The sequence below is a fragment of the Dermacentor silvarum genome, chromosome 4 (assembly GCF_013339745.2).
Source record: "Dermacentor silvarum isolate Dsil-2018 chromosome 4, BIME_Dsil_1.4, whole genome shotgun sequence".
NCBI classification, from domain to species: domain Eukaryota; kingdom Metazoa; phylum Arthropoda; class Arachnida; order Ixodida; family Ixodidae; genus Dermacentor; species Dermacentor silvarum.
In genome coordinates this window covers 119,159,439-119,182,240 of record NC_051157.2, presented here as the reverse complement: position 1 = coordinate 119,182,240, position 22,802 = coordinate 119,159,439, and the positions used below count along the sequence as shown (strand labels likewise).

Genomic DNA, 22,802 nt, shown 5'->3' with positions numbered 1-22,802 from the left:
TAAATCCGAACTTTTGCATTGATTCACCAATGCCACGTTGTTTTTGAGGTTGATGTTTGTGAACCCGCTTATTCTTTATAAGAGTCTAGTCGGATTCCGTGTAGGTATTTGGGTCTGCGTATAAAGGGTCGTAGGTTAACTTTTATCGGTGTCGGATCTTACTTGTGAATTCGCAAACACCTAAGCACGAATAATAATGATCAACAGAACTTCCTTGAGCGATAAAAGCGATTATGCCAGTCGTGGGCACTAAACTCCAATGAACTTTGTACTTCGAGTAGCGAAAAAAAAAAAAAAAAGAACAATGTAACAGCGAACTCTCCACAAAGGCCAGTATTGCAGGATTGCTTTTCCGAATTGTACTACTTAACATCTTCCGCAGCTGTGGCCCCTTCTTTCTACGTTTTGTTTCTCCATGAAATTAGTAACCACAAACACGTTTTGACCCTACAGCAACGATACATGTGCGAAAGCCCAAACGTAAGCTGCGTTTCACTGAGGCAACATTTTTATAGCAGCCACACAAATATTGTGCGCGAAAGGTCACATCGCACATTGTCACATGTACCCAGAACCAACTCAGTCACGCGTTCATGAAACGGCGCGAACAGGAATCATAAACTTGGCGGGGCTTAAATCTTCCTTTGAGTCTTCGGCAGTCCACCGGCCATTTCTGTGACCCGACATAGTTCACAATTTGCACACACTTCCTGCTATGACAACTAGCAAGCGGCGTCTTCAGCAACTGGATAATAACCAAACAGCTTGCTCGGAACCACCTCCAAAAACACCGATCCGTCATCGTGAACTCTTGGCCATGGCGGCCGCATTTCGATGGGGGGCGAAATGCGAAAACACCCGTGTACTTAGATTTAGGTGCTCGTTAAAGAACCCCAAGTGGTCCAAATTGCCGAAGTCCCGCACTACGGCGTGCCTCATAATCAGATCGTGGTTTTTGGCACGTAAAACCCCATTTTTAATTTTTTTTATTCGTGAACTTTCGAGTTCTGGTGAAGTTACAACAAGGGTTCTTGCTTTAGCGGTGTTTACTTTTGAATCCTTCATCCCCATCACTGATCCCCACGACCCTCATGCCAAAAGCTATACCGAGGGGCATAAATGTTTTTAACCAATACCAGAGCAGGAGCTGCCATGACACTATCGCCATATGACAATGGCGACAATAACGCAATGACCCCGCCCGCCCGCAATCACCTCTGCAAGTAAAATGCAATGCATGCGTCAGGGCGGCAACTCCAAGTGTGGGAATGCGTGGGACTTAAGACTTAAGTACCGGCCTAAGGTGGTGACGTCATTCGAGGGCTGGGTGCAGCCACCAGCTAAAGTGCAAGAGACACTTAACGGTTCGAATGTGAAGCTTCCATAGAAAGCTAGACTTAGCCCGATTTCCCTTCCCCTTAACCTCGAGTCTTTCTTTAATTACGTTAATCAATTTCAGAAAGGTGGTTTCAGGCGTTCGCATCGCATTACAACGTATAGTTGTAATTAGTAGATTTTGCTTTTTTCAATGTTTTGTGGAACGAGCAAAATTCTTTTGATTTGGTAATAGCACTACCCTGAGGGGGACATCTGGAGCATGTACGTCATGATCAATGCATTGTATTTGTCATAATTTCGTCCTCCTGACTGCAAATATCATGATGGCTTGCTTGATTAACCTCTTTGATTCTCGATTGTCAGCGTAAATGTTTTATACACCAATAATTAGTTTGATATAGCGTCATGTCCATACCGTTTGATTATCTTCAGAATATTATGTAAGAAAAAAAGCTGCCTGAGAGGCAGGAGGAGGAGGGGAAACTTTATTTTCTTCAGATGCAGAGTTATTTAAATTACTGGGTTTCTTCTGCTAGGCGGCGTGAGGTGGCCGTAAGCCCTTGCCTTTCGGCGACCTCCAAAGCCCAGTTGACGGTCCGCAGCTGGACCGCGGGATCCGAGCTTGACACCGCTACCTCCCAGTCTGAAGTGTTATTAAGCTCGAGTTCCGCCCTAGGTTTGAGCCCGGGGCAGTCGCTCATTATATGTGTCAAGTCCGCTTTATAGGCGTCGCAGTTCTTGCATTTAGGTGAGAAGCAGCCCGCATATATTAGTGAATACTTGTAAGGGTTGGCAAATGAGCCATTCTGCAACTGTCTCCAGGTCACCTGTTGCAGTTTATTCAGTGATTTATGCGGAGGGGGGTATTTTCGTCTACCTTCGCGGTGAGAGGCAGAAATTTATTTACCCATGGTGACATCTCCTATCTAAGTATCACTATAAAAAGCAACACGGTTACTCTAAAACGTCGTGATTTTTATTCATGCAAAGGCACTTGATGCAACGGTATTGTATAGGATGAGCTTAAATCAACCCGAAGCTTTAAAGAAACGCTATACGAGGCCAGCACAAAACACAGTAGGACATAACATAAAAATGAAAAACGCATCGACGGTGCTTTTACTAAAGTTTTGAGAAACCTTTTCAGAAAATAAATGTGTCATTCACAAAACACAAGAAGTTAAATCATTGCTACGTCAGGCAGCACACAAATTCTCTACCAACAAGATACCCAGTTGTTTGTGGCAATTAATGATCGTGAACTTCATTGCACTCATTCGCAACTTGGAGTTCATGTTTCCTTCCAGTGATTCATTGCCCTGTTTGACATTTGTCACACTATTTGGTAAATTCTCATAGCGCAGTCTCCTAAACAGAGCATATCTCACATGCCACCTGGAATCTATGTTTGATATCATTTTATTGAAATTTTTGTGTGATCACGTTGAACCATTCCAGCTTTCATAAGCCACAAACCAACATTTCAGGCCTTTCTGTTGATTTTTCTTTCTGGTTGTGTATATTCCCTATATCTGCCAAAACAGCTTCTTCCTTTACTTCCAGATCCTCTGGTATTTACTAAAAGCAACCGTACACAACCGACCTTAGAACATTTCTCTGTTGGTGCTCTGAATGTCGAAAAATTGAGACAAGAAAACGTTTATATTCTTTGTCGCATAGTGGTAAAAGTAATCTGTGCACCGTGTTTGTGAACTCTACTTTACAAAACGTGTACTCGTTTCTTCATTATTATTATTTTATGAGTCGAAAACCGAGGTCTCTTATCGCAAACAAACTAGTGGTTTAAGAAAATTAGTTCTGTGGAAACACAAAAGTAGAGGGAGGCCCTTGTAAACAAAGCCCAAGTTTCACTTTCAAGTTCATTGCTTTAATTCAGGAAATAGGTATATCTCAGCCAGACATAAACATATCTAAGGCGACGTGGCTTCAACTTAAATGACTGTTCGTTTTACAACTTCCATGACTGCCGCATAATTCAACCAACATTTTCAGAAAGTAATGAGCAATGCCATCAAAACTCTGTCTCTGTCATGCTCCAAGCAGATGCAAGCTCTTCCGTTACTTCTGTTCGCATGTACTTCGTGTTGATGCCGGAAATGGCAAATGACTCCTTTCCCCCCAACACAAAACATGACGGCGTTCCCAGTTAATCGGAACGGGAGGACAAGTGTCGGAAAACAAGTTTCCACGAACGGAGTCGAGCGACACGAGGTTGGGCAAACAGAAAGGGAATCACGTGGTATAGGTTACATGGCATGCACAGGCTGCAGCAATTGTCGGCGCACACAGAGAAATCGATTCGTCGCAATCATCGGGAGTAACATCCGGACAGCGCGAAGTCAGCGGCACGCTGCTTCGCCCGCGCACGCGCACACCAACGCAGAGCGCGCGCGCGCTGCCTCTCGTGATCCACCGAAGCGTGTACACGCGGGCGTCCCTGAGGAATTGTGTCCACTTTGCCGAGAAACGTACCCAGATAGGCGCGCAACACGTGGAAGGGTTGCGCCCCAGAGCCCGTGGAAAGCCAAAACACACCGCCGCATGTGCTGCGGGCGGGGCCAGTGGTGATTTGGGAGAACGCGCTCTTCGGGATAATGGTCGTCATCTGAACCGAGCGCCAGCATACTTTCACGTGCTTGCCGACTCCAGCGAGTTGCGTGCAGCGCGATGCAAGAAACCAACTTTATTTTCCTTTATGGAGCTTGGAGGAGCAGGTTAAAGAAGCAGGGGACGCTATAGGGTTACAGAAAGTTGGTTCCCTATAGTATAATAACCAGCTCAGCGTTCAATGACCGTGAGATTTGAGCCAGTGTTCCTATATGCAACGACCTAATTAAAACGCAGAATTAACACGCAGAATTAAAACGCTTAACCAACGGCCACCATCTCCGTTCGGCGCCTGTTACCGAGCCCTAAAAAATTTATTCGCCAACGCACTAATCGTGCAGACGTAACTACGCCTAATCTGTCAGTAGTGACATGGTTAAATACAGGAAAAACAAAAAGAACACGCAGGCACAAACCGCGATATTTAGGGAAGCACCGCGATTACGCTGTTTCACTTCTCCTTCCACAACTTGTGCCTCGAAAAACACTGGCATGCATGGCATTTTAAAAGGAAGCATGTACTGAATTATGTATTACATGCAAATTGCTATGTGGAGCACGTAACATGATTTTGCAGTAAAGTTTTAATGCCAAGCTCTCTGCCTTGCAGTCGAGCACTTGAGTGGCCGCCATCTTTCTGAACCTAATCTTTACATAACGTTTAACCGGAAAAATGTTTATGCAGCCAATGTTAGCACTAAACAGCGTAGTAATAACCAACGAGCACGTTATGATTACAATCCTGCTCGGAGCTTGCAAACAGATAAGTTGGCGTGGGATCAATGGGGACAACTGGCGTGCCACATCTAGTAGTGCTGCATGGAACATATACGCGAATGTGTTCGAACGTTTGCGATTCATTCGATACATCAAGGGGACGATTTCGGTTGTTTGTACACGACAGCGTGACATCTGCAGCTGATTCATGACCCACAAGGTGCCCTTGGTGACGGAAGCACTTACGTAAGAGAACCCATCTCACCACCTAGCTATTACGCGAGATAATGAAGTTTAAAGGAGCATACTGCAGGATAGAGGGGAAATAATGCTGGCTCTCCCGTTACCGAGAGTAGATGTAGGCATGAAACGGCTGCCATAAGGCGTCTTTTGCTACCTGTGGTGCAACCGCCTTCAACCGCTTTTCTTCTTCCAACAGTGCAGTGCGCTCAGCGTCGGACGCCACTTTTAAATGCGAAGCATTTCTTGGCGAACATTTACTATTTTGACAGTATCTATCTATCTATCTATCTATCTATCTATCTATCTATCTATCTATCTATCTATCTATCTATCTATCTATCTATCTATCTATCTAGCCGCCTACGTCTTTGTCCTCTCATGGTCGTTTCGTTAACTTGGTATGTACCAAAATCGGCATACTATGACACGAGTACATGGCAAACATAAGTGATATGTCATGACATGCATGTCATGTCGGTCATGAAACAGCCGCCTACGTCGTTTCGTTAACTTGGTATGTACCAAAATCGGCATACTATGACACGAGTACATGGCAAACATAAGTGATATGTCATGACATGCATGTCATGTCGGTCATGAAACAGCCGCCTACGTCGTTTCGTTAACTTGGTAGGAACAAAAATTGGCATAATATGACAGGAGTGTATGACGAACATAAGTGATAGGTCATGATATAAATGTCATGACATGCGTGTCATTTAGGTCATGACAATAGCCCAGCGAAAAATATTAACACTAAAAAATCACTGGGATGGGTTCGGACGTGGGCACTAAATGAAGGAAACACTAAATGATGATGGTAGAAATCAGTCATGAGCATGACTCATTAAAAGTGACAATGACTCAGGGAAAAAAGATTAACACTCAAAAACCACTCAAATGGCTTCGGATGTGGGTACTAAGTAAAGGAAACATTAAAGAATGCTGGTAGAAGTCACAGTCAAGAGCATGACTGAGCAAAAATGACAATGACTCAGCGAAAAAAGATCAACACTCAAAGGCCACTGAAATGGGTTCTGATGTGGGTACTAAGTGAAGGAAACACTAAAAGATGATCGTAGAAGTCATAGTCATGACCATGACAGGGCAAAAATGGCAATGACTTAGCGAAGAAATATTAACACTCAAAAACCACTGAAATGGTTTCGGACGTGGTTGCAAAGTGAAGAAAACACTAAAGGATGGTGGTCGAAGTCATAGTCATGAGCATCACTCAGCAAAAACGTCAATGACTCAGCTAAAAAAGATTAACGCTCAAAAGCCACATGTACTAAGTGAAGGAAACACTAAAGGATGATGGAAGAAGTCATAGTCATGACCACGAATCAGCAAAGATAACAATTACTCAGCGAAAAAGGATTAACATTCAAAAGCCAATGGAATGGGTTCGGATGTGGTACTAAGGGAAGGAAAAGGCTGATGGCCGAAGTGATAGTCATGCGCATGACTAAAGCTTTCGCCTTAAGGTCTCTTCGGTGTAGTTAAAGGGACTCCTGTGGACTTATTACATGAATGTCATTACATGCGTGTCATGTAGGTCATGAAAGACCCGCCTACGTCTTGGTGCTCTCGTGGTCGTTTCGTTAACTTGGTGGGCTCTCCGCACCCTGTTTCGCATAACATCGATTCCCACAGGGTGTGGGATCTGCCGGTTTTTTTTTTTTTTCTTCTTGTAGTCGACTGCTCACGACCCACGGACCGCTGGCGTTCAAAAGAGCACAGGCAACCCTTTCTCAGCGCCAAAAGATGTATGGTGCCCTCTACCTGCCTTTTGAACGTCGCTATTGGAAATGAGGAATAAAACTTCAGAGTACTATAAGTTACAGCTTGAGTGATATTGCGAACAAATATTAGAAAGAAATCGGAAGCAACATTTTTTGTAACTTGTTTGGGAAGTAACTAGCGTATGCAATGCGGTCCTGTACAAAGGGTTGGAGGCCAGAGACCACATTTTCTTAACTTTTGACTGGTTACCGAGATGATCTCGTTTTGTTCTAGCAACTATGCCTTTTTGAGTGCCCGGATAACGGCGCTGGCTTTTCGGCTCAAGCTCACTTGAAGGTCGCCGACAACGGTAGCTAAAAGCATTTCATGCTTAAAAAACTGCACGTGCAGGCAATTTTTGCTAAGCATGTCCTTTAAAGGGAGAGCTGATATTACCGGAAACTTTTATAAATAATTAAAACTACATCATCCCATTATAATGTCCCAGTATACGCATACGCTGATTTCAAATACGAGTACTCAATAAAGCGTGTTTCATTGCACGGTGAACAAAAAAAGTTTATTCCTAGAGCACAAAATATGCAAAATTGGCGGTTAAATTATTGGATATATTGTTATTTTGTGATGATGTGCTTTCCGTCCCTTAGGCCTCGTGGCGGCCTGGCCTGCAAAACTTACTAAATTAACATAAAAAGAAACTAATAATTAAAGAAGTGCAGTTTCAGTTCTCTCTCCTTGTTTCATATCTGTCATTTTTCGCCCAGTGATGTTTACTGGCAGGGTGGGGGAGCTAAATATTTTTAATTTGTTGGAGTCACAAGGCCACATCCCTCTCATACACCTCATATATATATCAAATAGGAGCTGAATGCCTCTCGTCACTTATAAAGGCAAACAAATGAGAGGAAAGAACACGTGAAGGTCTTCAGTCATCGTTCAGAATAGTGGAAAGTATTTTAACATACTATCTTTCCTCCAAATACTGTATATAAGAGGTCTTCCTTTTTTTTCTTTTTTTTAGCTCTCTAGAGCGAATAAAAGAAAACGGCAGCTTATATTTGGTCGAGGTACCTAAATTGGTGCATGACAGCGGTTTTCCATGACAGTCCGTGACGGTAGATCTGGGCACATACAAAGACGCATGATTTTTAATTTTATTCTCGCGCTTAGTGTTTCCAGGTTTGGCGACTGTGAAAATTCAGTTGCACTATTCCGGAGATCTTCTGATGACCGTGTGTTTCCCCGGCACATAACTTTACAGACATCCAGGAAAAATTGCTTGCTGGTATGCGTTAACTTTTTCTGCTCTGAGCAATTGTACAGTTTCTTGTACGAGTTGCTTAATTGTCGCCGCCACAACTTTCAGCACATATGTGTGAACGCTGACGTGAAGCAAGATGGGCAGCTTTTCTTCACTAATGTTTGAGGCTGTTACCCAAGCTTCAAGTGCATGGCGTCACTTTCACGAGAGCGCTTCTTTCTGGGGGTGTTGCAGCTCTGAAGCAGGAAATTGCAGTGGGGCGAAAGATCGCACAGAGCATCGAACCACAACCTATAAAGTTGTGTAACTCCCAGCGTTACTCGCCGTTTTTCTCGTGTATTTATGCTTCGTCCTCTTTCTTTTCGTCCTCGTTCGTCCTCGCCCAGAAACCCCACGGTAGAATGACAGCGGTTGCACGCGCGCTGGCAATAAACTGCTTTTCGATAAGTACAGGTTACCTCTATCTCGAACCACAGTCACGTTTTCCGGTTCTTTATAACTCATTCCCACTGTTATGACCGTCACGGTTTACCGCACAGAATCTATTTTTAGTCGCACGTCCATGCCCAGTCAAGAAAATGACGAACAGTCTTTTGTCTAAGAAACGGGTGGTTACACAATACTGTTCTGGGACAGTGCCCATATGCAAATAGTCATCATATAGGCCGACTTTAGCTTAGACCAGCACTGCTTTCCGAAGGGAGTGCCTTCACCTGTTTTCTTTCTTTTTTTTTTCACAGTGACTTCTCAAATTACTACCGCGGTGCATTTTGCACTTTCGTTTGACCTTGCGCGTCCTTGCTGCATCCTCATATGTCGCATTGCGCGCACTGTACTAGAAGCGATCTGCGCAATCTCTATTTATGTCAGCATACTGCAAAATTACCGTATTTTATGGCAAAGCTTCTTGTGGATTGAGCAATATTTTTTTTAGTAGTGCGGTAGGGCAGAGGATGAATAAATAAATGTATGTTCCTCCTGGTGATTCTGAAAGAAGAATGGGAACCGAGGGGCTCGATTTTGTTAGTCATAACCACATAAAGCCAACAGACAACGAAGCCAAGGAAAGCATAGGGGAAATTAAGTGTAGTTGAAATTGGAATGTAGAAAATAATGAAGAAAAGGGAAATGAAAGTGGACGAAAAGATAACTTGTCGCCGGCGGGAGCCGAACCCGCAACCTCCGCATTACGCGTGGTGCGGAGGTACGCGTGGTGTTTGACCTCAACCCGAAGGTGCCCCCACCTCAATAGGTGCTTGGGGCGCCACATGGGAAATGACCGCCATGGGAGCGGCCCGAGACACCACTTGATTTCCTGTGCTCACGTTGGTTTCGACGGGAATTCAGGGCGCAGGCTCCTTTCCCAAGCGTATCACCCCTGAAGGAAGCCGAACGCCAGGCTGGGGTACGCTTGTACCCTTTTGAACCAGTGGGTGCCCGGCGGCGGTGAGAATCGAACCCACAGCCTCCCGCAGCCGAGGCGGGCGTTCTACCAATGCGGAGGTTGCGGGTTCGGCTCCCGCCTGCGTACAAGTTCTTTTTTCGTCCACTTTCATTTCCCTTTTCTTCATTATTTTCTACATTCCAATTTCAACTACACTTATTTCCCCTATGCTTTCCTTGGCTTCGTTGTCTGTTGGCCTTATGTGGTCCTGGTGATTCTGGTATCTCATAAAACTGGCTTCCGAGCATCTGTTCAAAATAAGCAGCTTCAGTATACAGCGTTGTTCGGGCATCACAAGAAAATTCAGAGCGCTTCCACTGCTGTGAAGATTGAAGCCAGCGAAGCTGTGACTATGTACAACGGCGCTAAACGCAAACATCACATACAAAGGCGAGCACACAATTGTAAGAGAGACTAAGATTTATTTTAGAGTCCGGCTGCCCAATCGCGGCGCGCGTACTAGCGCGACACACGCGTGGCCACCGGGGGAGAAGCTACGTCACGTTATACGAAAACCCCAGAGCTTTCAGTGGGCGCCACAAAGTGTCGCTACACTTTGGAGCGATGCAACTTTCACCCGGCGCCGCAAGGGGCGCGACGCTCCGGAGTGCGATGTGCGCCAACGTACAGACAAAAAACCTACACACGATATGGAAGAGAATATATCGTTTTTTTATTAAACACGGATACGCCAATCACAGCGTGCTCACGTGGCAGCCAGGGTCAGCAACGTCACGTAATGAAGAAGCAAACAAAAGGTCCTGCGAAAAACTCGGTGTGGTGCACAAGTTTTCTTACGATCCCGAAGTTTAAAAACGCCGCTCTACCGGCGTTTTCATGCGACACCACAAGGTGGCGCGACGCGTCTGAAATTGTTGATCTACTTCCGGTCTGTTGACCGGACGCGATCTCCTGGAACCTAGCCTATAACAGCTTCGCTGTAAAATACAATCTTATCATCGTTTACGCCGGACGTCTGGTCCGTATAATCGAAAGTCAGAGCGCGCGAAATTCATTTCGATCGTGCTTGTTCTGCGTACAACACAAAAATAAACACCACTGAACGCCTCATGGAACTTTATCATCATGAGAAAATTGCAACCGATTAAAGTAAACTAGCGCCAGAGCACTTGGGGATTGAAGGCTGCAATGAAATGATATATATAGAGAGAGGAATAAGCGTTTGTTTCTGAACTAGCGATAGAGAGACAGATATTTTTTTCTCTTCGCCCTCAGGTGGACGGCTTCCTCATTCCAGAAATTCGTGGGCTCTCACTACCACCCTGGCCCGGTCCACCAAGTTTCGCTGGTCATCCAGCCCTGGGCAAGGCAGCATGGCCTCCCACATTTCCTCCTTTTCCTCTTATGTCTTCTCTACTTCCGGGTGTAGAAGAAAATAAAAAGAACCAGTGTGAGCATTCAACCACAATACTACGCTTGCTCCCCAGTGTCAAAAAGGCCAATCATGGATGCTGCTACCTTAACAACTGCCTCCACAGTCAACTGATGGTCGTACCTGTACTGTCATGCAAGCGCACAAATATGTGACTTCAATGGGACAGTGACGGCAGAATGGCTAATAGTGCAGCGCGACGATTCCAACTTATGAGGAGTACGACGACACTTGAAAACGTCGACCGGAGAGCACGCGTCGAGTGAAGAAAAGTTGAAACACCGGAAGCAGTACCTCCGTGCTACAATTAACAGTACTAGCTGTTACCCTTCTTGGCTTTTCTAGCTTGGTTTTAAGGCTCTTGGTGTGATTTGTCTAAATCATCACTTCTTTGCTATGGTAGCCTTCTCTCAGTAGCTCGAGGTCAAGCAGGAAAATAGGTCTGGTGTTTACCGTGGTGCAGAACTTGTGCTTCGGTATCCGTAATTATTTTTATCTGTAATAAAGAAAATGTACGTGCAGCGTTGTTGGCATATCCTCCTGCAGTTCAGATGTAGTACAGCAGCAATTTTTACAAGATGGGCGCATACATTCGCTTGCGTTAACATCACTTCTCGATCCCGTTACCCTGAAGTTGTCTTTGACGCCTTTGGGTTCACTTTTATTTCGGCGATATACTGCTTACAGCATCGAACGTAGAATCCAGTCTTGTCGCCGTAGCCGGGGCATTACGTTAAAAGAAATACGCGTGCAGTATATTTCTTTATCATTACAGCTAGTGCTCTCTCGGGTGCTTGACAAACATTTATGCATCCACCACGCACGTAGCCGAGACAGCTGTAGATGTTGTGTAACTGCATGTCGAGTTGTGTAATCACAAAAAATAGAGCTAGAAGAATCCTGAACAGCTGCTGTAGAAGTTAGTGCGAGTTTCACCGTTCAGTAGACGTGTCTGTTTGACTATAAACTACTGCCTGTGCCTGACCGATAGAAATTTCGATGATGCGCATGTGACTGAAGTGTGTTCTTGGGAGGAAATCCACGACTCCTCCCCCCAAAATACAGCGGACTTGTGCGGCCATGCAGAATCGCAACCCAATTTCCAGCGAAAGTGTTGATCTTGTGAACTCGCAACAAAAATTTCAGTAGCCTGTAGTGAAATACCACACTTTAAAATGTCGTCCGTATACGACTGGTCCGTTAAAAACTTTGACCGCATATAACAGTCTCGAGCCTTTTTAAAGAATTTTGTGCAAATGCAGTTGTATATACACAAACAATTTAGGTCGCCAGAGCATTAGCCATAGGTTCCATGTCTCCTCACTTTTATTTTTCGCTAAATTTATCCCGGTTGCGCTCACAGTTCTACCAGGGCAGGGGGATAAATTCTGCGTTTTTCGTAAAATATATTTGCAACGCTTTGAATCGTTTGCATGCTCTATTTACTGATCATGCCTTGATTCGTCCACACATTTTGAATCTCGCCTACAAATTACCATAAGCTGCAACGAGCTCAATATTGCGCTGCTCGTAAAATACACTCTTAAGGCTTTGCAGCCCTTGCGTACGTATTTTATTGCAAAGGCCGCAATTAACCTATAGATATACACACTTTGAACTTTGTCTATACATTGCTCAAACCGTACCCCTTACTTTTCCTAAATGCAAATAAGGTGTGTTCTTTAGTTCACTAATGTCGGAGAAACATCGGAAACATCAGAAACATTTTATGAGGTTAACATCGGAGAAACCAGCTGCGAACATCTTTTGACGCATGAAAATAGGGCAAACAAGAGTTCAGTAATTAATTTGGAGCACTTGAAATTAAGCCATGAACGTGGCACTCTCGAAAGACATTAAAATTGATGTTCCGCTTATATTAGTTATATTTGAAGTTGGTGCCTTGTAGAGTTGTATAAGGACTCCGTGAAATCCTGCGCATGTCGGGCGTATAACACCTTGAAAGACTTGATTAAGAATATGTTTGCGAGGGCTAAGTTTCATGGAGCACTTGCAAATGGAGCACTCCGGTGCACTTGCATACGTAGTTTAGTAGGAAGGCCGCTATTAACAAACATAGTTCCCACTCTTACACATTAACCCTAACGTACCCCTTACTTTCATCAAATATGAACATGGGCCTACTTTAATTCACCGAGGACATCGGAGAAACCAACTACGAACCCCTTATGACGCATGAAAATGGACAAAAACAAGGGTTCTGTAACTATTTGCGTTTCTTCTAATTAAGCCGGCAACGTGAAAGTTTCTCGACACATAAAACTTAGCATTTGCCTTATTTTCAGTGAAATTGTAGTTGGTGGGTGGCGCAGTTGCGTTAGCGCTCTCGGAAACATTAGAGATATGGTGACATGACACTGTGGAACGCTTGAATAAGTCACTTTTTACAAAGGCTATAATTAGCCTACTCAGTTTAAACATTTCACGCTTGTCATTCACAGAACGTTTCCTTCTTTAAGGAAATGTAAACAATGTGACTCGGATAGTTCACCGAGGAGTCCGAGGAAAAGCAACTACATGCCTCGTATGAGGGTAATTGTATGAAGACAGTATTCACTAATTATTTTGAAAGCATATAAATAAAGCACACACTTGAAACTTTCGATACAAGTCGCATATAGAGTGAACCCTATTTCCTGCAATTATGAGATTTCTGCCGTTTATGGTCCTTCCACAAATTAGGGGTTTAAGTGTTTCTTATACGGCCTCAAAACGGGCCGACAACGAGGGTTCAGCAAGGGTTTATATAACCTCTAATTGACACACACACACTTCAAAATTTGCTTGCATATTAGCCCTCACATTACCCACATGCCTATAAAATATAAACTTTGTTAATAATATCGTTTTTCACAAAATTCTGAGAACTGGCATATAACGTTCGTGAGCGCTTTTCGTCGCATTATCAACTTCGCTGTAAAGCTTTTTCGTACCTACTGTTCGTTTTGTCAAAGTGCCCTCGTCTGGCTTTGACGCTTCCCATCTTCGGCACCGTAGACGGTTTTAAGTCGGATGTTTACGCTCTGTTGGTCTGATACACTGTCATGCTTGCCACGTTCCTACTTCTTGGTTCATACTACCAGCGAAATAGAAACGGGATACAAAAAGAACACGGATGCCACAGGCGCTGGCGTTTGTGGTGTCTGTGTGTTCTTGTGTCACGTTTCTATTGTGCTAGTCACATGGATCAAGAATCTCCCAACCAATTAACCAGCCAGTTGAACAGCATTATTTTTACGTTACTCCTAACCGCCCAGCACTGATGAGCTCGAGCGCCAAGCCGTTAATTGGGCAAGCCTACAAGCAACAAACGAATTCCGAACCCGTTCTACGATGACGTTTCAGTGACGCCAACTGCCACCTGCTGCCAAAGCATACCGTGAGCACAGGAATTCTGTGAATGATGTGTGGGTAATTATTCTGCTCCTTCGTTGTAAGAGTGAATGAATGAACGCTATTCATGCTGTTCATCCAACGCTGCCCTCTAACCATTCATGCTCATGGCAGCTAATCGTTTCCCGTGACACTACTCGTATTGAATAGATGGGGAATAAACTTTATGCAAAAGGAGCACACGAGCGTAGGTAGCTCCTCCGCTCTGTAGTTGGTGGTGCCCGCAGTCCAGGAGTTCAGCTGCCTTAGCTGCCCTTCTCACTCGGTCGACCAGGTTTAGCTGGTCCGTCAAGACGGAGCTGGACAGCGCTGCCTCCCATAACACACCCCTCCCATGGTGGGTGTGTTATGGATGTGAGCAGTGGCGTGTTTGCGCAAGCCCATACCATGTGGTAAACCATTGCGCATTGATCGCAGTGTGGGAATTTATAGGAATACAGCGCAGGGTGTATGGTGTGGTAGAGACTCAAATATTGATAGGTGTTTGGAGCTTTCGTCATTACGGCTTCCTCTTGTGTCAGAGCATTGTGAGGCGGCGGTAGTGTTCTTCGCGAAAGGCGATAGGGTGTTGTAGGATGTGCGTGTAGGGTAATGGTATGGGATCGGGATTGAACTGTGCGGCGCGACCCTCTCGCGGCTCCCGGTGTGCATGCGCTCGGGCGAAGGCGTGTGCCTGCTAATTGCCGCGTGAGGACTCATGCCCCGGGGTTCATACGATTTGCATGTATGGTGGGAGCTGGTGCGGTCCATTCAGAAGGCGATGTGCGGCCCTTGAAATTTTGGCAACGGAAAAAATTTCTGCATGCCGTCTGGGAATCCGTCAGAACTATGACGCACTCCCAGTGTGGTCTCGTCGTGATGGCTAACGCTATCGCTAGTCCCTCTGCCTCCGCAGCGCTCGCTCTGCAAACCGACGACACATTTATTTCGGTCCCGCGATTGTCGAATACGCTGGTGACGAATGCGGTGCTTCTTGCGGTGCTGGCTGCGTCTACGTATATGTCTACGTCTTCAAGTCGAGGAAGTATGAGAACCATCCCAATGTCTTGAAGAGATGGAAAATCAGGGTCGTACGCCCACCTGATCGCAAGTATCATAAACAGACAAAAAAACGGGCAAGTTTTCACACGGTCGTGCAAAGCTTAGGCACAGCGAAACTGTCGATCCTCAAGTCTTATTGGCTGCTACTGCTAGGTATTAACTTGGTTGCTTTTAGGTCTTAATTTGGTTGCTGCTAGGTTCTGTTAACTTCGTTGCTGCTAGGTTTGTAAGTAGTTCTTGCTTGGGCTAATATTTTGCTATCACTTCGAATTATTGGAATCAATTGAAGATCGACAGTTTCGCTGTGCCTAAGCTTTTTACGACCGAGTGCAAGCTGGCCCGTTTTTTTTTAAACTTAACTGCGCATGTCGGGAAGGTATTCTCGAGCGATCATTTTCGGAGGTACTACCTTCCCTTTTGCGACATTTGGCGTGACTAGCGCTGGACACGTCGGCGCCTACGGACACGATGGACACGTCGGTTCCTGGCATGCCACGAACGCAGGCAGACTAACCAAGGTTGGCACAGTGCCAAGAACGCTGTTGCTTGCCGACGCCGAACGTGTTGGAGGCTAGCCGCTGGATATAGAGCAAAGTTCACACGACTAGGCGCAGCCCCTTTTATGGCAAACTCTGAGGCCAAGCGCACGCACACTGGGTGCTTACCTCAGGTATGACGTAGATGGTTGCTAGGCGACACGTACCAACTATTTTCGGTAGCTTCGGCGTGTCAGGAAACGGTTTACCAGCTGCTGTGGTAGCTCGGCGCGGCGACTGCCGGGAGTGTTCCCGTCGATGGGCGTGGCTTGGCGGCGGCTGCTGCGTTGCTACTGCTTCGGCGCATGCGCGGCTAGGCGAGGTTGGGCCAGGTGGTGCGCAGCTGTGGCTTGGTTGTTGCTAGGCAACGGCGCGGAGTTTTCTGCGAACTTCGGACGTTTCTTCTCTATCCTTAACAGCTTCACTGTTAAAAAAGGATATTCAGATTCGTAGTCGAAACCGATAATGATCAGGCGAAGGGTTATAATTGGTGTATTGTATATAAGACACAAAAGGTTAAGCCTTGAGGGAGATATGCACACACGTTGCCACGTTCACCACACATTTAGAGCGCAGCTCTTCATGGCGTGTTCCAGTCGCGAAAGTCGGCGGCGGTGTAAGCGAGAGAACGAGCACAACAGCGAAAGATGAAAGAGCGAGACGACAGCCGGCGAACGGCGGATCGAGACCAATGAGAGCGGCCCCTTCAGTGACGTGCGCACTCGTATCTGGTCTCAGCCGGACCACTTGTTTCGTACTATCGTCTGATCACGTGAGCTCTCGCTCGCGCATGTTTGGTTTTCTTGGTTTGGTCTCGTTCACGCTTGTTTCGGTAGTTATGGTTTGAGATCGTTTTGTAACCTGATTGTATGCGTGACGCGAATTGTGTGGTACTTTCTCGAAGCCAAGCGGCACCAGCGATTACAGGAACCTTCGACGAGTTATGCCTAAACGCCGACGCGCTTGACCCGCGGATCAGATTTTTTATGATTGCCGACTCTGCTACATGTCTCTCTCAAATTCCTTGCCTCAAGATATATTGCAAAATGAAATAGCGTTTACAGCTGCGCTCAAATTTCGCATTATGGAGTATCGTAATCGTCGGCGAGCAGCGGTCACAGCTTTTCACTGCGAATGAGCACATGAAACGGCCCCAACATAGGATTGCAGAGTAGCACAACAATAAGCGGCCACGTATGCATGTCGTCAAAATAGCCCACACGTCATTTCTGTCCCTCTTTTACTGTAACCATGACATTTTGCTGTGAATTTGCTCGTTTAATATCGCGCCAGTCGTATTACAGAAGGTCTTGAATACAAGAGGGCGCAATATTTTGGTAGTTGTTGCCGGAGACACCTATCCAAGAGCAGTTAATTTGCGGAGAGCCTCTGCGCGATAATAATAAAAGCGTTCCATATAATTAGCTCATTGATAATATATTTAAGTGGTATTTGGCGTTCCGGCAGTTCTTGTGCATCAAAAGTCTAGACCCGTACTATGCGACTTTTCTTATTATACCCGTTGTCATAGTGCTTCATTCGAATCAAGGCGTCTGCAGGATATACGTATACTTTGCAGACAAACACCTGGTACGAATAGAAGGCGTACGGCAAGTAGCGCAAGGAGCGCACGGAGCGAATTAGCAGCGGTCCTGTGCCTTTCCTTACACCTTTCCTATTAGGGCTCGTTTTCAGATTTCCAATCATACACCAATTCGTCCGGCAACGCATATCACTGAAGAGCTCAAAGCCATTCTGAGTTCATGGTTGAAGTGAATGTACACATTTTTAAAGACGACAGTCTTTCTTGGGCTACCTATACGCGAAAAACTTTGTCTGTCTGTCTGAACAGACTGTCTGTCACTCGATTCAACTGCCCGGCCAAAACCAAGCATGAGGAGAGGAGGTGCAGAGAGAGAAGGAAAGACAGACAGAGAGCGAGAGTAATAAACAAATAAATAAAATAAGCTTTCTTGGCGAGGCGGGATCCGAGCCCGGGTACCCACGGTCCGAAGGAGAGTGTCATAACCACTAGTCTATATAGCCACGCTTGTATAACATGCATTTATGGAAACCATATGATTGCGTTGTACCAACTATTGTAACAGAACTTGCTATGGGCGAGAGAAAGAGAAAATGAGAGCGAGAGAGGGAGAGAGAGAGCCATTTAATGAAAGAGAGAGAGAAAGAAATGAAAAATGAAACGCTGCAAATAAAAAAAATCAACCCGTTAGAAATTGTGCCGAAGAGACGCTATACGTTAAACACAAGCCGACTGAAGCCGCGGCTCTGTAGCCGGCTTTAAGCCAACAGTAATAAAAGGTCCAAACAGATCGCGCGAGAGCAGGGCGAACGCGGGGAATTTGAATTGAATTCAGAAAAACCTTCATTGCATCCATCAAGGGAGGAGTGAGAGGGAGGGGAAGAGCGTGAGGGGCGGGAGGGAGGAGAAGAGAGGGTGTTACGTATCAGGGGCGGCAGAAGATTACCGTCTTTCGACGTCATTTGCAGCGAAGCAAGCAGATATGCGGCCAATCTTTTTAATCATATCGTATCCTATAGTTTTTTTCTATAGATTTCGCAGTTTTTGCTGATAATGAGAGCTGCATGTGACTAGTTTTCAACTACTGTGCTGAGTTCAACTATGACTGAGTCTCTCGACACCTCTCCAAATTGTTAAGTGCTTCGTGTAGCGTAGAAAACTTGCACCATTTGATCCATGGTGATGTAGCTGTTGAAGTTACGGCTGAACGTTAATAGCACCCTAACGATTCTGACTTTCTATAACCAATATGCATAAAATAAGCAAGAAATTTCTTTAGTTAACTATATTAGCTTGCGTGCTAACTGTATTCTGATAGCGTGCAAACCATCACGTTGGATGCACTGTAGTTGTGCGGCGAAGAGCCAATATTTCGGCAGGGCAGGACAATGGTAGACTGCGAGTTGGTCTGGGTGTTTGTAGTAATTCAGAGAGCGAAAAAAAAAATATAGAAAGAGGAGGCAGACGTACATAAAACAAACGCTTGTCCTGTGTACTTCGAGTGGCTTTCACTGTTGGCCCCCTTTTCGCAACAAGAAACTTCCCACATACTTGCGTACAAGAAACACACTTTCGCGAAGATCCTAAGGCCAGCGTGCATATTCTGAGTACAACTCAGCGCTGCATTTTCATGTTACAGCAGTAAGGCTATTTACTTCTGGAGGAAAAGAAAGAAAACCAGGAAAGACTTTCGGCGCTGGACGATGGCACCCAGTATAGTCAAACACACAAGAGGAACGCGTGGGGAACAAGAGAAGGCCGTCATTGCCACCTTGGATATGTCAGTCCGAAGGGAAGGTGAAGCGAGTGCTGAGAACAATAGGCCCCCGCGACAGGTCCTTGCTTAACCGTAGCATACGATGTTTGAGTAGGAAAAGTTGCCCGCCGGGCGCAGTAAAAAAGGCAACCTTTGTCGGGCGCCGAGGCACCAGCCGTCTAATTATTCGCAGTCATGTGCTGAGCTAAAAGGACGAAGCTTTCTCGACTTCCTGCGGCCAACTTCCGCTCAAGCCAGAACGCTATACGGTGAAAACGGCGTGCACCGGGCAGCAGCGTCGGCGATGTGTAATTTGTATAATCAGCGGTATTAACTCTCTGGGACGTGGCCAGGAAAGTACGCCGACGCCTCCACGGCACGACCGTGAAACCGAAGGGTCTATAGCTTTGAGCGTCTGTATATAGGTTCAGGATAGCATCGGCTTCGAGTCTCGGGGCTTGACAAGCAACAACATCGGGATTCCCGTCGTGCGAAAATCGCGGCTTCACGTGCCGGTCCTGTCGTATAAGCTGAGCATGCATCATCACAACATGCTTCATACCTCTCTCTCTCTCTCTCTTATCAGGGGAAAAATCTGCCCGATTTGTCAGAGTCACGCGACCATGAGAGAGACAGCCTTCCCTCCTCTCACCTTGCAACTGTCGCTCATGCGTGACATGAATACAGGTTTGTTGCCGTGGATGGCGGAAAGAGTGTCACGCTTGCTGACCGACGCGTGGGCGGACCAAAGAAAAAAAAATACTTTCCCGAAGTTCTGTTCTGGCCCGGGGTGAACAAACACGGTCGCGCGTGTGTTTGCACGTGATCTCTGATTCACGGTGGTCAAGCGGAGAGGGCAGAAGGAAGTGTTCCATGACGCCCAGCTTTGTAGAACATGTATGTCGTAAACGAAGAATCTGAGAAGACAATCATCTCCAGGTGAAACGGAAGCCGCTGACTCGACACGCCAGCTCCACCGGGCCTCTCCCACACACACCGAGTCGTTCACGCGGGAGACCACGCCGGTATTACACTTTCCATCCGACCCCCTCGCGACAGCTTACACCCCCCGCCTTGCCCTCGACCTTGAACGAAAAGATATCGAAAACATCGGCGCGCGACGACAAGACGAATCGGTCGGGCATCGCGACCTGCCTGCGAAATCAACCGGTCGGGCAAGCCGCCGCCGCTGGGCAACCAACTTAATCCGGGCCCCTGCGCCGTAAAATAACGCTTGCTTCGGCGGGAGCTGTCCCTCCTCTTCCATGACGTGCACGAGCGAGGAGAAGGGCTGTGAGCACGCGTGCACGTGAATGGAAAAAGCGATCCGACAAGGCGCGCGCTCACGCGCTTTTTGGTGACACCGGGCGCGACTGGGTTGCGCGACATTTGCATCAGTGCTGGCGGCGGCTCCATTGGCCTTCTCCACCGCCGCCGCCGGTGGGTCTCGGCTGCCCTTGGCGGTTCGCATCTGTATGCGGCCTTGCCGCTGGAGAGAGCAGAGTAACTGCTGCTGCTGCTGCTTCGGCACTCCGGAGAGAGTGAGAAAGGAAAGAGTGCCTCTCTGGAAGGGGAAGCCACCGCCACACGCCGGGGGAATACCGTTGTTGTTTTGGCAGAGTGATAAAAAGAAAAAAAAAGAAGAGCTTTTGCCGAGTCGCCTCTCCGCATAGACCCCCACCCCCAACCCTTCCCTCAACCACCTGTCCTCTCTCACACTTCCCTCTCGTCAACGTCGTTTCCAGCCGGAGTGGATCTACTCCGCCACCTGTGTGAGGAACCGGGACAGCGGGATTGCAGAGCGCAGCGGACCGGAGAAAGCTCGCGAGCGCGCCTCCAGCACGTGTGCGTAGCGCGCGTCGACGCCGAGGAAGAGTGCGGGCGAGAGCGCGAGGAGGAGGAGGAGGTGACGGAGGAGGAGGGAGCTACGGGGAACGGGAGTGCGAGGAGGCAGGGAGGAGTCACCGCAGCGCAGTCGTAACCTCAGTTGGCGCATAAAAGCCACTGACGCTCCCAAACAAGCTCACACTATTCTGCCGGAGCTCACGAAGCAACGACCGCCGTGTCTCTCGTGTGCGCGCAGCGTGCGAAAAGCGTGAACGGTCATTGTAGACCTCGTCGTTCGCCCAACTCCTCGTTTTCCATCGCCGTACTCTGCGAGTAGAGGCTATATCGCCATGGAAAGAAGACGGTCTCTCAAGTCCAAGGACCTGCTGATACCAGTGGGCTATGGCTACCTGCACGCAAAGGATTCGGGACCGTCGGACGGTTTGCCGGTGCTCGCCATCCACGACTGGCTTGACAACTGCGCCTCGTTCGACACCCTGGTGCCCCTGCTGGACCCGTCGTTTCGAGTGGTCGCCCTGGATTTGGTGGGCCACGGAGCTTCGTCTAACCTTCCACGCGGTTACCAGTACAGCCACCAGCAATTCGTCGAGGACATCGATTGCGTGCTGGACTATCTGGGCTGGAGCTACTGCGCCATCCTGGCCCACGGAGTCGGAGCCACGATGGCACTCTACTACGCCGGTCTTCGGCCGGACGTCTGCACGGGTGTCGTGTCTCTGAGCATGTCGGACACCGTGAACACGCATCCGGGCCACATGCTGCCGACACTAGTGCAGCACATCGAGGCGTCCGGAAACCTCGAATACCAGAAGGCCGGCGAGGAGACCATAGAGACCGTGGTGCGAGACCTCGTCGACGTCACTGGAGGCTCGCTCGACGAAGAGTCGGCGCGCGTTCTGCTCGGCGCTGAAGAGGAGGCTGGCCAGACCCTGCAGCTAGCCGTGCTATCCCGGTGCCTCAAGGTGTACACGCTTTCCGAGATGAAGAAGGACCCCCTCACCATTCAGAACACCATGACGCTGTACCAAGGCCCCCTGCTAATGGTATGTGCCAAGGACTGGTGTGACGATGACGAAGAAGGGATGCTCCGCATCTGCGAGGACTTCTTCAGGACGTCGTGCGACCCTTTCGTGAAAGTGGACGTTGACGGCACTCACCACGTCCACCTCAACAACCCAGGGCTTGTCGCGAGCCACGTGAGCGAGTTTCTTCGAAAGTCGTGCTTGAGTGACCTCTCCTGCGCCTCCTTGGTCTACGAAGGCTCGCTTGAGAGGAACTGCGTGGATGTCACTCCACTGCTCACGGACTTCGTGTTATAACCAGAGTGATGGCACCTCGTGCGTCTCTAGACTGACACGATGGATGTACATAGACTTTGTCAGTACGCATGTCTGTGTGACCAGTTTGCATGTATTTGTGGAGCATGTGTCGGAGCATTTGTATGTACAGTATCTATTTCGGGCATCTTGGAGTAGAACATGTCATTCACGTCCTACTCTTCGTTTCTCATACGTGTATTTATCCTCTCAAGGCCTGGGCGTGCCAACGCTCCAGTCGCTGAATGCGAAGAGTTTTCTACTTTTCGTTAACGCCAAATAAACCAAAGCTTCCTGTTTTCTGATATTGCAAGTGGCCTGCTATGTTTCTTACTGACCACCAGAAAGCAGTTTCTTTTTGAAACTTCGCTGGGATGGTCGTTTCCTACCACGTTTATTGTCTGTAGCACAAAGCATAAGAAGGGACCGTTGATGTTGGTTCCAGGCTAGGTAGTAGGTGCCGGATATGCCCGCTCGCAACCGCTCTGTAATGCTTAAGTCAGAATAACTGTCTGAAAATTATTTCTCCTTTTTTTTACCTTTTTGGAAGTGGCGGTTCTTTTGTTCTTGTTCCTTTT

The 22,802-nt window shown here is 47.2% G+C and overlaps 1 protein-coding gene across 1 annotated transcript; it reads left to right on the top strand.

Annotated features, from left to right (window-relative positions):
- The first annotated feature begins 20,956 nt into the window (after nucleotides 1–20,956).
- Nucleotides 20,957–22,537, top strand: LOC119450585 (serine hydrolase-like protein). Its single transcript, XM_037714090.2, has one exon. The coding sequence runs from the start codon at nucleotides 21,238–21,240 to the stop codon at nucleotides 22,225–22,227; it is 990 nt and encodes a 329-aa protein (XP_037570018.1). The 5' UTR covers nucleotides 20,957–21,237; the 3' UTR covers nucleotides 22,228–22,537.
- Nucleotides 22,538–22,802: the final 265 nt, after the last annotated feature.

What these genes read in the sequence shown, in the direction of transcription:
- LOC119450585 (XM_037714090.2), top strand. Translation starts at nt 21,238, where the DNA reads ATGGAAAGAAGACGGTCTCTCAAGTCCAAGGACCTGCTGATACCAGTG.